Source organism: Xenopus laevis, chromosome 9_10S (assembly GCF_017654675.1).
Source record: "Xenopus laevis strain J_2021 chromosome 9_10S, Xenopus_laevis_v10.1, whole genome shotgun sequence".
NCBI lineage: Eukaryota > Metazoa > Chordata > Amphibia > Anura > Pipidae > Xenopus > Xenopus laevis.
In genome coordinates, this window is record NC_054388.1 from 82,699,309 (window position 1) to 82,712,151 (window position 12,843).

The 12,843-nt window shown below is 36.0% G+C and overlaps 1 protein-coding gene across 11 annotated transcripts in view; it reads left to right on the forward strand.

Annotated features, from left to right (window-relative positions):
- Positions 1-12,843, forward strand: part of tmeff2.S (transmembrane protein with EGF like and two follistatin like domains 2 S homeolog) — a 41,390-nt gene that overhangs the window by 20,269 nt on the left and 8,278 nt on the right. For 4 of the 11 annotated variants that reach the window (XR_005964646.1, XR_005964647.1, XR_005964648.1 and 1 more), the window contains exons 6-10: positions 2,074-2,222; positions 4,549-4,608; positions 6,808-6,931; positions 11,629-11,787; positions 12,660-12,772. Coding sequence is in view for 5 of the 11 variants with exons in the window: in XM_041578615.1 (XP_041434549.1) it covers positions 2,074-2,222; positions 4,549-4,608; positions 6,808-6,931; positions 11,629-11,787 (492 nt within the window). In the remaining 6 variants the exon portion in view is untranslated. The remainder of the gene's footprint in view (positions 1-2,073; positions 2,223-4,548; positions 4,609-6,807; positions 6,932-11,628; positions 11,788-12,659; positions 12,773-12,843) is intronic. The other 7 variants (XR_005964649.1, XM_041578615.1, XM_041578616.1 and 4 more) reach the window with 2 other exon arrangements.

The window sequence follows — 12,843 nt, forward strand, 5'->3', positions numbered from 1 at the left end:
ATCCCAAATATTTTTTTTTATAATAAATAAATAGTATAAAAAAAAATTGCTTATTAAAAGAGGGAGAAAAGAATTACACCAAGATTACTAGCCCCCATCTAGAACTGAGTTCCTGAGTTCACACTCCCATCTAAATTGCACAGTCGTGCATATCTGTTCGGATTCACAACTAAGGATCAGCATCGCTTTTCTTCTTCCCTGCACTTCCCAACTGACTGCCGTATTGTCCTCCAGCTGTTTTTCCCCAGTACTACCTGTCCCAATTACATCCTGCTGAAGAAAGAGGCTCCTCCCCTGATATTATAGTTTCAGTTTGCAACATCTCTAAATGGAGCTTTTATGTTGCTCATATCTATCACAGAGTTAAGAACCTATGCATACTTCTGTTCTACTATCACATATTTATCACATATTTATTCTTACTTACTAAAAAAAGTACTTTTGGAAACTTGGTTCTGTCAACTTCAAACTGCATTAAAGGCAGGCATTAACTTTTTAATTCTTATTATTATTACAGTTTTCGTTCATCTATTCCTCTGCCAAGGGTCTGTGAGGATTTCTAATGTCTAGGAATAACAACTTTGCCTAGAGTGGAAATTGGGTCAAGACTTTTTTTGCTATTATTAATTGCGCCTAAGCTTTTGGTTAAAACAAGACTCTATAGCCATTTCAGTATGATCTGAATTTGAATGCTGTATCACTGTTAATTCAGGTTCAGTCTCTTAAATTGAAACGGACACTCTTATAGCATTTAACCATAACCAACACTACAGTGTAAATATACAACAAAAAATTCTGTACCTGGAGCAAAAATATTCATAAACATCGTTCAACAGACTCCAGACTGGAATGGCTGTCCAATCAAAAGACTTTACAACTTGCCTTAACTAAGGTTGTAAACAAAAGTATCCTCTACCAAAAGTCTTTGTTAATGAAGACAAAAACTGTAACCTTCATGCTCTTCTTTGCAGGTAACTCTCCCCTTCCACAGCCGTTCCAGTGATTAAAGCTGACCTGTCACTCAGACATTAAAAACTATAATAAAAGTCCTTTTCAAATTAAACCAAACATTTTTTTATTAAGCTATCTATATCTGTTATTAAATAGTTTTAAAATCGTATCTGTCAATCATATATTGCCTGCCTTCTAAGCCTTTGACTCTGCCTAGAATCATGCCTCCTGGAGGGTGTACCTGTCCTTTGTCTCCTAAATAATGTCCACTATTCCATCAGCAGGTCCACATAACATGTTCAGGGTGTGTACCAGTTGATTTTGTACTGCAACATTAAATCTTGCAAAAGATTTGTCCTTACGCTTATAGTTTAAAGAATAAGTAAACCTTAAAAATAGGTGAATGTAAAATTGAGGCTGCTATTCTAAGCACTTTTCCAATGTGCATTCAGTATTTATTTATTTTTAATTCTAAGATATTAAAGGATACGTGTACTTTTGCAATGTGCATTCAGTATTTATTTATTTTTTAATACGTATACTGTTAATATAAGGAATTTTGTTACAACTCCGCCACCTGCTGGTCATTTTCTGACCAGTCTGACCATCAAGTAGTCAAGGAGTTGTCAGGAGAAAGAAAGAGGGCTAGTCTGATGTTTTTCTAAAAAGGAAAAATTTGAGAAAGGTTTAAATTTTTTTTCCTAACCAGAAAAACATCAGAGCAGCCTCTTTCTTCCTTGATTACTTGGTGGTCAGAATGATTGGAAAATGATCAGCAGGTGGTGTTGTAACAAAATTCATTGAAAAGTACATGTATCCTTTAATATCTTGGAATTGAAAAAAAATAGCACTCTCGTCAATTTTACATTCACTTATTTTTAAGGTTTACTTATCCTTTAATGCAGACACTAAAAATGCTTTGTGCACATTGTATCTTAATTTTGTCTTGCTTGTTTTACTTTTTGTTACAAACTTAAAATTGTAAAAAAAAAAAAGCAGTGATTTTGCAAATCATTTCTTTCAAGTGTCAATTTCTGATAATAGGTTGTGTAACTTTACACTGTTTATTGACCTTGGTAAATAGAATTTTGCAAATATAATTTGTTCTTTACTGTTCTTTAGGTGTGTATGCAACATTGACTGTTCACATATCAGCTTCAATCCAGTCTGTGCTTCAGATGGGAAATCATACGATAACCCATGTCAGATCAAAGAGGCTTCATGTCAGAAACAGGAAAAAATTGAAGTCAAGTATTTGGGTCGATGTCAAGGTAATACCAGCGTAAAAATTCATTTTAAGGACAGTCTTTACAGTTTTTCAAAGGATATAAGAATTTTGTAGTCTATTATATTTAGCTTCTTAGAAGGTAGAACTAAAACCAAATAACAATTGTAGCTAGATAGGTTGTATTTTATATTCTAAATCTACTGAACCAGTCCAGAGGTTTAGCAGCCCTATAAGAGTAACGGCCCATGCATTCAAAGTCTTCAGGAGCTCTGCTGCAATGAACCCTGAGCTGGTGTGTTTTTTTATAGAAGAGGTGTGCCATCCAGGATTGAAAGGTTAATTTAGAGGGGATGCCGAACAAATAGTGATTTTTTTTTGTTCTTAAGTTTCTTCTTCAACCAATAATTTTGTTAATACCAATATACAGAAAGACAGCTGGGTCATACTGAGCTCAATCCAAAACTTTGTTCACTCAATCAACCACATCCTGTTCAGTTGATTCTAATAAGAACACCATAACCAAAAACTCTCTAGTCCTAACCCTGGCTTCTATGTCACTACTTTAGGGCAGTTTCTCCCAGCTATTTAAAGTGAATGTTCACCTTAGACCATATTCTACATGTGAATAGCCCATATGAGATAAAACTATTTTGCAATTCATCTTTATTATTTTAAATATTCTGTTTTGAAGCCACAGACCTGATAAGCCACAGATCAGCCCTGCTAAACTTCTCTCTTCTGTGCTCTCAGCTCTCTATAGGGGATTTCCTAGACTGGTACGTGGCAGGCAGCCACAAAATAGGAAACAGGAGAGGGGAGGCATGTGCAGTAACCAGATCATATTAAATTATCATAATTTAAAAGATATTCATGGCTTTTGTGTATAACAATAAAGATAAATTACAACAATGTTTATTCTGACTGGGGCTATTTAAATTTAGACTATGTTCTAAAGGTGAACCACCCCGTTAAAAGGATCAGTCCCACAAACATAGGACTGGCCTCCCTTTTTCCTTTTCTCCACACTAGGCTCTTATGTTTCTGATCTTCACCCCTAGCAAATAGTCGACAATAGTCATATTTTAAAATGAGATTACAAAAGTAAAATACATTTCCTCTTTGCTTTAGGATTAATATCCTTCATACAACATGGCACTACTCGGTCAATGTGCTATTTGTGACTTGTTTTAACCCAGATCATTATATTGTTTACACTGATCTGTGTCGTCATCATCAAAATAATTTCATAATATGTTGGACATTGATATGCTCATATATTCAGCTAGCAACTGTGACTCTGGGACCACCATAATCATCTCATGGTTTTGTTTCATAATTTTTATATATTTTCTAGCCATTTCACTAATTTACTCCTAGGTTATTTTTATTTACCAGTACTTGATTGGGATTAGTGGCAGATTTTTAACTGTAGGAGTAAAAAAAAACTACATTTATTTATGTATTTATACATGTATAATAATAATCATTGATATGAGTCAATTTAAACATAGAATTGATTTTAGTAGGCTGGCTAGACATGTTTGAACTGTTCTAAATAAATGTATATGGTTCAAAGAAAATGTATTTTTGTATAACCACTGCCAGACCAAATTTAAGGGGTACCCTAGTCAAACCCATGGTAATGATTGCCCTGGACGAGGAGCAGGAATGAACTTGCAATGTATTGTCACAATTGCACATAACATTGCCGCTCTCTCAACTGGCCAGGAAACCAAATCATAGAAGACTAAAATGTGGGTAGGTAGATGAGGTAGGTGTCTAGAGCACCTCTCTGCCTCTGTTGTACCCTGGGCATATGCCTCTTCCACCTCTGGGGATATCTTTTTTATTAACATTGTCTAGCTAGAGGCCCATGAGTTGATCCACTGAGGAAGTTTTATGGCCCCCAGCCTCAGGACTGCCATCAGGAATTATCTGGTCTCATACCACTTAAATTAGAAGGGCTGATACCATAAATTAAACTTTTTTTTTACATCTATCATAACATTGTCTTTGCATACTTTTTTATAATTCTACCATAAAAGTATTTGCCAATGCTTTTACATTACCTATTTGATCCCCAATGTTCCTCTATGAGGGGGCTGCAGATGCATGACCATGTTCCTGACCTTCCCAGTCACACCCATTATACTAAAAACCCATGATCAGGCCCAAACCCCACTTCTGATTCATCCAAACCTTACCTACTCTCCATCCAAACCGTACCCACTCCTCCCACTATGCTCACCCCCTTTACCACCCATAAATGATATTTTTACTTTTCTTGGGCCCCCGTCTGCCCTGAGTGTAGTAACCACGGCTTAATTACAGTTCTGTAAATCTTATGCTTAATCTTTTTTCCCCACCAGAGAATACTACAGAAAGTACCAAATCTGAAGACAGTCATTTTGCAAGAACAGATTACACAGGTAAACTACATAATACATTGAAGCTACTTCTTATGTCTAGTGTAATGTAAATTGGTGGAGTAGGTGGAACTTCAAAGTTCAAAGGGCTATGTTTTTCACACTTAATACATGGTCATGGGCATCCACAGAAAAATTTCCAGGGGGGGGGAGGAAGAAAACGTATTACACAAATTATGTGTACCCATATTTTGGTTTCTACACAAACCTAACAACAGCTTTTCTATGTTTATATAAAGTAGTACCTGTATAGCATTGCCATTCTATTAGTGACACAAACTCCTTGTTTGCCAGGCAGCACTTAGTATTTTCTACTTTCTTAGCACAATTACAAGCTAGCAGTTTGTAGAATGTTATTCCCTCTAGAGTTGTAGTTACAGCTGGATACAGTACATACAGTGAATTTTTCAATTTAAACACCCTAATTGTAAGCTTTTCCATATGTTATACCATTATTTGTGGTTCCATCAATATAAAATACATAATACATTTCCCTGACTTTACACCATTTTTTCTGGTCCCCTGAAATATGTAAAATGGGGGTTCTACTGTACATAAAGTAGAGTAACAACAGCAGGAAGAGGTTTATGTTTATACATTCTATTTCAGTCTACGAGAAAGCTACTTTGTTCCCAAAGAGGCAGAAGGGTTAAAAGATAAGAGTCCTTAAAAAAAAAAAAGAGGTGGATATAGGACAGGAGAGGGGGGTGAGGTGCAAAAATATATATTAGAAATATTTATAATATTATATCTATACAGATATATAGAGTGAGGCAGAGAGTTATTAGAGACAGAGATGTGAGTGTGGGGGTAACTTAGCAGAATGAGAAGGGAAAGGGTAAAAGAGGACAGTGAATAGAGTGAGGACATGCATAGGTGGGGAATTCAATGGAGCAGCAGGGCAAGGATCTGTAGGGGTTAATGTGCTTTGTGGCAAATGCACTGGGAGAATGGTTGTAGGCAAAACCCCACAGCGAACCTGTACCTATAAGATTCAATAATGAATGTAGTTACACAGCTATACACAGGTTAATTTATAGTCTCTATAAGACACACAGATTGTCAGACCTTGTTAAACACAGTTGTCCTTACACACATTAACACTAACAGTTCATTTTACATACACACACATACAGTACACTGGCACTGACACACACATACACTGGCATTCACACTCTAAGGGGCACATTTACTAAGCTCGAGTGAAGGATTCGAATGAAAAAAAGTTCAAATTTCAAAGTAATTTTTTGGGTACTTCAACCATCAAATAGGCTACTACGACCTTCGATTCAAACTACAAATCGTTAGACTATTCGACCATTCGATAATCGAAGTACTGTCTCTTTAAAAAATATTTCCACCACATACTTCGCCAGTTTAAACCTACCGAGGTTCAATATTAGCCTATGGGGACCTTTCCCAGCACTTTTCTAAGTTTTTTATGATCGAATAAAAATCCTTCGATCGATCGATTAAAATCGTTCGAATCTTTCAAATGATTTTTATTCGACAGATCGAAGTATTTGCGCTAAAATCTTTCGAATTCGATATTCGAATTCAAAGGATTTTACTTCGAGGGTCGAATTCGAGGGTTTATTAACCCTCGAAATTCGACCCTTGATAAATCTGCCCCTAAGTGTAACACTCATCTGCCCTGGGAAAGATACTGCTTCACCGGGAGAAGGTTGTCTACTCTGATTCTCTCATTCTTCACACAGTTGAGGAGCAGAAAGCTTTGCACAGAGGGAAGGGGCAGAGCTAAACAAAACTGCTGCTCTGAGCAGTAGAATAGGCATTGGGATGGTCCATTATTTGAAGTGGTGCTGACCATGATATGTAAGCCTTTTCTAAGCTTATTGCAGGTTCATAATGGTAGTTTTAAGAAATGTGTTTATAAAAAAAAAGAACAATATATATATACATATGGCAAGAGAATATCCTTTATTAAAATGTACAGGTCCAGGGAGGGATAAGTAATAACTTACCCCCTTACCCCTATCTGTAGACGCCCATGTTAGTAAACAACTTTTAGGGCCTAATATTTAGGCTGTTGGTAATTGTTGTTTTAACTGTAGAACTTTTGCTGCTCACTTTACTCTAGCATTCCTGACATTTTAAATGCATGTCAGAATAAATTTTATATAAATTAAAAAATGTGCACCTCTGTTGGCATATGTCTCAGAATCTTTTTTTCTATTTTAGAGAATGCAAATAAATTAGAAGAGACTGCAAGTGGTCTGGATATTCCTTGCCCTGAACATTATGTTGATTATTGTGTACATGGGAAGTGTGAGCACACTGTTAACATGCTGAAGCCGTGGTGTAGGTAAGACAACTTTTTCGGTTGGTTTATTTGCAAAAATTATCAATGGCATCTGAGTGTCTCAGTGCTACTATATACAGCATAACATTTATTGTACTTAAACAAATCTATGTACCTCATTTTAACTTTATGATAGCCGATACAATATGTTTATAGCTCTGCTGTAGATTTGAATGTTATGAGATAGAAATGTTGTTACATTATAGTAGCACAAGAATACTGTCCAAGAATAATATACTCAAAAGCCATGTGACTTACTTACTCAACTACACTAATGAACAAAGACATTTTACCTACTTCTGTTTTCTGCATAATTTCTGGGTGCAAATAACTCTGTAATATTTTAAAATTCCTATTTTTGTCTGTAATGTTAATTCATAATATTGGGATCTCAAGTAGGTAAGAACCTATGCATACTCTATGACATTGCATGGACATTTGCATTCTTATAGTTTTGCAAATAGCCTATAGGTACAAAGTCTAGAAAATCTCTTCTCGTGTTCACAATATGCTTTGATTGAGGGTGAAAAAAATTAAATATTGTCCAGGAAAACAATCACAAATTGCTTAAGAATGTCTCTGTTGAAGTGTTGAAAGGTAGCAGACGCATAACAGAGACCAATAGGCATCATCAAGTATCCCAGTGACCATATCTAGACCTAAAAGCAGTTTGCCACTCATCCCCTTCATGGATACACACTGTACATGATTTTATGCTCCTTTTAAATTTTATTTAAAGAATACCTTCATTGAACTTATTGTTGAAACAGTTCTGGTACTAAAAGCAACAGGTACAGTTTTCTTTTACTATTCTATTCAGCTAATGATAGTCTAGATAGATACATGGACCAAGTGAGTTAGCTCAGAGAGGGGATAAATCCTGGCAAAAGAAATTGTTGCTTCAGGAAGTAGATCAATATGAAATAATGGTAAGGTGTCAGAATCAAAGACAGCCATGAATCCTCTTAAGAAATCACTGAGAGGAGTTGACAGAACTATTGGGAAGGGAAAAAGAGACACAATATACTTTCACAATTATTTGGAATGCTCATATATTTTTATGAACAGGGGTTCAGTCTTAAACTGTACTGGCCTGGTTGAAGCTCCATGTGTGTGAGTAATGTGTGTCAGGTCTGTCTTCAGTGATGGACTGTTATGCACCCTACTGCCACATTACACCTAAGTTTGGCAAATACCTTTGAACTGAATTGGATGGCTGTTGTGCATATGAGTCATCATTAGGCAAGCATTACCCTACTGATTATGTTATGTAATGTTATTGTCTAAGTTGGCACGGGTGACTGTACTGTATATCAATATTACATTCTGAGTGTCTAGACACCAGTGTTAACATAGAAGTAGATTTCCTATGATTGCCACCTTTTCTATTATGCTTACTTCTTACTATTAAGAGTTATTCCCACAGCCACGTGAAACATATTTTGTTGTGTGTATATGCATTAGAATTGTGACGTATATATATATATATATATAGTGAATAAAGTACCCCCACTTGTAAAATATAAGGATATTATAAGATACCGAGGAGTTTCATGACCATATAAAAACACGAGGCCGAAGAACGAGTGTTTTTATACAGGTCATGGAACTCCGAGGTAACTTCTAATATCCTCATATTTTGCAACTGGGGTACTTTATTTATTAAAATACACACGTTTCAGTGAGTCATGTGACAGAAATTACATCAGAACTCACCGTTTATAACTGATGACATCAGAACTCACCGTTTATAAGGATATAATTTACAAGATATTCATAGCTTTTGTTAATTATATATATATATATATATATATATATATATATATATATATATATATATATACATATATATATATATATATATATAAATATTCACAAAGTACCTGCACTCCTTCCTTGTTGGCGAGAGTGGGTGCTTGGTCAATCAGAGTATACAATGTTCAAAGTGGACCAGCACACCAAATCTTCAATCAAAAAAGGTTTTTTTCAACATCACTCAAGTGTCCAACGTTTCGGCCCACATTAGGGCCTTGATAAAGGCCCTAATGTGGGCCGAAATGTTGGACACTTGAGTGATGTTGAAATAAACCTTTTTTGATTGAAGATTTGGTGTGCTGGTCCACTTTGAACATTATATATATATATATATATATATATATATATATATATATATATATATATATATATATATATATATATATATATATATATATATATATATATATATATATAGTATCCTGAGGAGTGGTTCTTATTATAAGAAAATGGGAGGAGTCTAGTATTTAAATTTTGCTGGCACTTAATGCAAGTGGGATTCTTCGTAGGTTAAAGGGGAATATCATATTAAGTGACTAGCATTTGATCAAGGAAGCAGCTATAAGCAAGGCCTGGGTCTTGAGGGCTCCTCCTGGCCACTGTAATAAAGAAAGCACAGTAAAAGACTCCCTTCATAGTAGTCGGCACTAGAAAATGGCCTGGATCACCACATTATAAGCAGAGATTAAGTCTCCTTATTTGCTGTTTCTCCTCCTCAGATATAACTGAGAAAACCATGCAGTTTGTATGGGCTCCACCTCTTTTGCCATAACTGTTGGGGGAACATCTATTTATCCCATTTTTATTTGTACACTGAACTGTTCCTTTAATGGTGCCTTAGGTACAACCAAACTTGGTCCAAAATTCCAGGCTTTTTCAAGCCTTCTTTCCCTCAGCAGTTGATAAATCTATATCACCAGGTCAATTTAATCTTCCTGTCAGCATTCAAATGATACTTATCATATAAATATAACTTTCCCTTTCAACACACACAAAGATACACTGACAGCTATTTTCAAACAGGCTACGTGTTTTTAGAGCAACAGGGACAAATCTTATTTTACATTTTATTTTTAATATTAAAAAGTATATATAATTGCAAAACAGTAAATAAAATATTATTATGGAATAAAACACAGAGAAACCATATATGTAACAAGTTAGAATTTCCTTGTGTCCCCCTGGGGCAAAAGTTTGGAAACTGGGCATACAATTGGAGCCTTACTTGCATGACATTACTGGATCTCTGACTTTTTTTTACCCTACTGGGACATTCCTCTTTATTACCTTATGTATATGGTAGAAGTACTCAGGAAAATGCAGTAGACGTTCTTTGCCATTACCAAATATAAAAATAAAAACATGGGCGTGGTGTGTTCCCTAGAATGATAATACATCTAGTCCTCCAGAAACCATCCCTCCTAGCTGGTGGGTATAGGTTGGACCTGTTTGGTATCATTTGGAATCATGTGATCTCCTCATAACCAATATATGATTTAAAAGGTTGTGAGCCCAAAATCATAGGGTATATGGAAATATTCTCATTGCCCTTCCAGCTCTGGGTCCACTTGTCAGTGTCCTAATTAACAGTTGAGAAAATACAGCTTTCTGCACAAATACTGTGACTTCAAATCATCTTCTAGCCAACTATGAATATTGCCTGTATTATGTATAGGCCTGTATTTCTGTGGTGCTGACAAGTATCAAACTCAGGTGGAATGAATACATGTTGATGCATTATTGCCTGTGCCACAATAAATACAACATGAAAAGAATGGGCTGCATTCCCTTCTGGTATATTGCATTAAAGCTCCACCACAAGGGAGCTTTTCTTTTTGTACTTTATTTGTAATAGTATCTGACACTGTTGTGCTACCTCAAATACTACATTTATTTTGCACCCTCACTGTAGACATTCGATTTTTTTAGCTTTTAACTGTTAGAAAAAAACCTTCTCAAATTAGTCACACTTCTGACTTACCGTATAAGCCGACCCGAGTATAAGCCGAGGTACCTAATTTTACCGACAAAAACTGGGAAAATGTATTGACTTGAGTATAAGCCTAGACACAACTACAGCCCTGTCTCCCAGCAGTGCACATTCCGCCAAAGCGCCCCCCCCCAGCGATCAACTGGACTTCTTTGCACAGTTGATGGTGACAGAGAATTGCCAAACAGATTACTTTGTGCATTGTCCCACTGTCCCACTACCATGTACAGAGGGTGCTGTGTGATATTGCCATCACTGTTAATCTTTTGTATAACCAACAAGGGGAGCTGTGTGATATTGCAATCACTGTTAATCCTTCATATAACCAACAGAGGGCGCTGTGTGCTATTGCTGTCACTGTTATTCTTTCATATAACCAACAGAGGGTGCTGTGTGATATTGCAGTCACTGTTATTCTTTTATATAACCAACAGAGGGCGCTGTGTGATATTGCAGTCACTGTTATTCTTTCATATAACTAACAGATGGTGCTGTGTGATATTGCAGTCACTGTTATTCTTTCATATAACCAACAGAGGGTGCTGTGTGATATTGCAGTCACTGTTATTCTTTCATATAACCAACAGAGGGCACTGTGTGATATTGCAGTCACTGTTATTCTTTCATATAACCAACAGAGGGCGCACTGTTATTCTTTCATATAACCAACAGAGGGTGCTGTGTGATATTGCAGTCTCTCCCCAAGCGAACTGTTGGTATAGGAATGATTAAAAGTGACTGCAATCTCAGCTACTGCCCACTGACTCGAGTATAAGCCGAGGTAGACTTTTTCAGCACATTTTGGATGCTGAAAAACTCGGCTTATACTCCGAGTATATACGGGTAAGTTTAAAAAAAACTAAATATTAACAAAGAAATATCTTTATCATTGCAGATGTGATACAGGCTACAGTGGGTCTCATTGTGAAAAGAAAGACTTCAATGTGTTATACGTGGTTCCAGGCCCAGTCCGTTTTCAGTATGTCTTGATAGCTGCTGTGATTGGAACTATTCAGATTGCTGTCATTTGCATTGTTGTCATCTGCATAACAAGGTTAGAAACATTTTATGCTTTTAGATTAATATTGGATCTGCATTATGTCAATCATCAAACTTTCTTGAACTACTTTCCAAAATCACTTTTTATTGATATTCATAATTTACTACAATTGTCAATAAGTCTTAATTTCTTATAGGAAAACAATTCCATCCCAAATACTTAGCAATGTGATATTGCAATCACTGTTAATCCTTCATATAACCAACAGAGGGCGCTGTGTGATATTGCAGTCACTGTTATTCTTTCATATAACCAACAGAGGGCACTGTGTGATATTGCAGTCACTGTTATTCTTTAATATAACCAACAGAGCTATGTCCATTATTGGCTTAGACCATATGTCTACATGGTTCAACCAGAAGACGGTACATATTAGTTATTTCTGGGCTTCCTGTGTTTTCTTCTTTTAACTGTTTGCATATTTAATGCAGGTCTTTGTTTAATTGTTTTGTACATACACAGTTTTTCTTGTATAAAAGGTAAAACTTATTAAGGCTTGTCCTTGATGCCTAGTCCCTAACTACAGCATCAAAATTTGAAAACTTCAAATCCTTGTCTTCAAGGACAAACTTGCTACATTTTTCTTTCTTTTTCCATTTTTTCAAAATCTTATATTTGGCAATTGTTCTCTGAGATAGTATCCTACATGAAGCAAAGGAACAGCTCTCCAGACGGTGCTGAATCGTAACCAGGAGTACAACATTGTTCCAGAGAGGCAAACAATTGATATTGCTATTAGACATTAGCATTCTGAGGATAGGAACAGCTGCAGTTGTAGTGCAGGGTCTTCTTTTTTAATGGCCTTGAGCCACCTTGGGTAGTCTGCCCCTAACTTCGAACTACAGTTTATTTTGCAATATTAACAGGTCAAGACAACAGCAGCAGAACACCAGGCACAGAAAAAGAGAGAAGGAGGCACAAAAATAATTCTAGCTGGAGATGGCATGGTTCCAGAGAAATAATGCTTCACCCCAAAGCAGTGAGTCCAGGGAGTTAAATATTTACTAACCTAATATGTAAAAATTTCCCTGTTATGGAAAAGGATGGGAA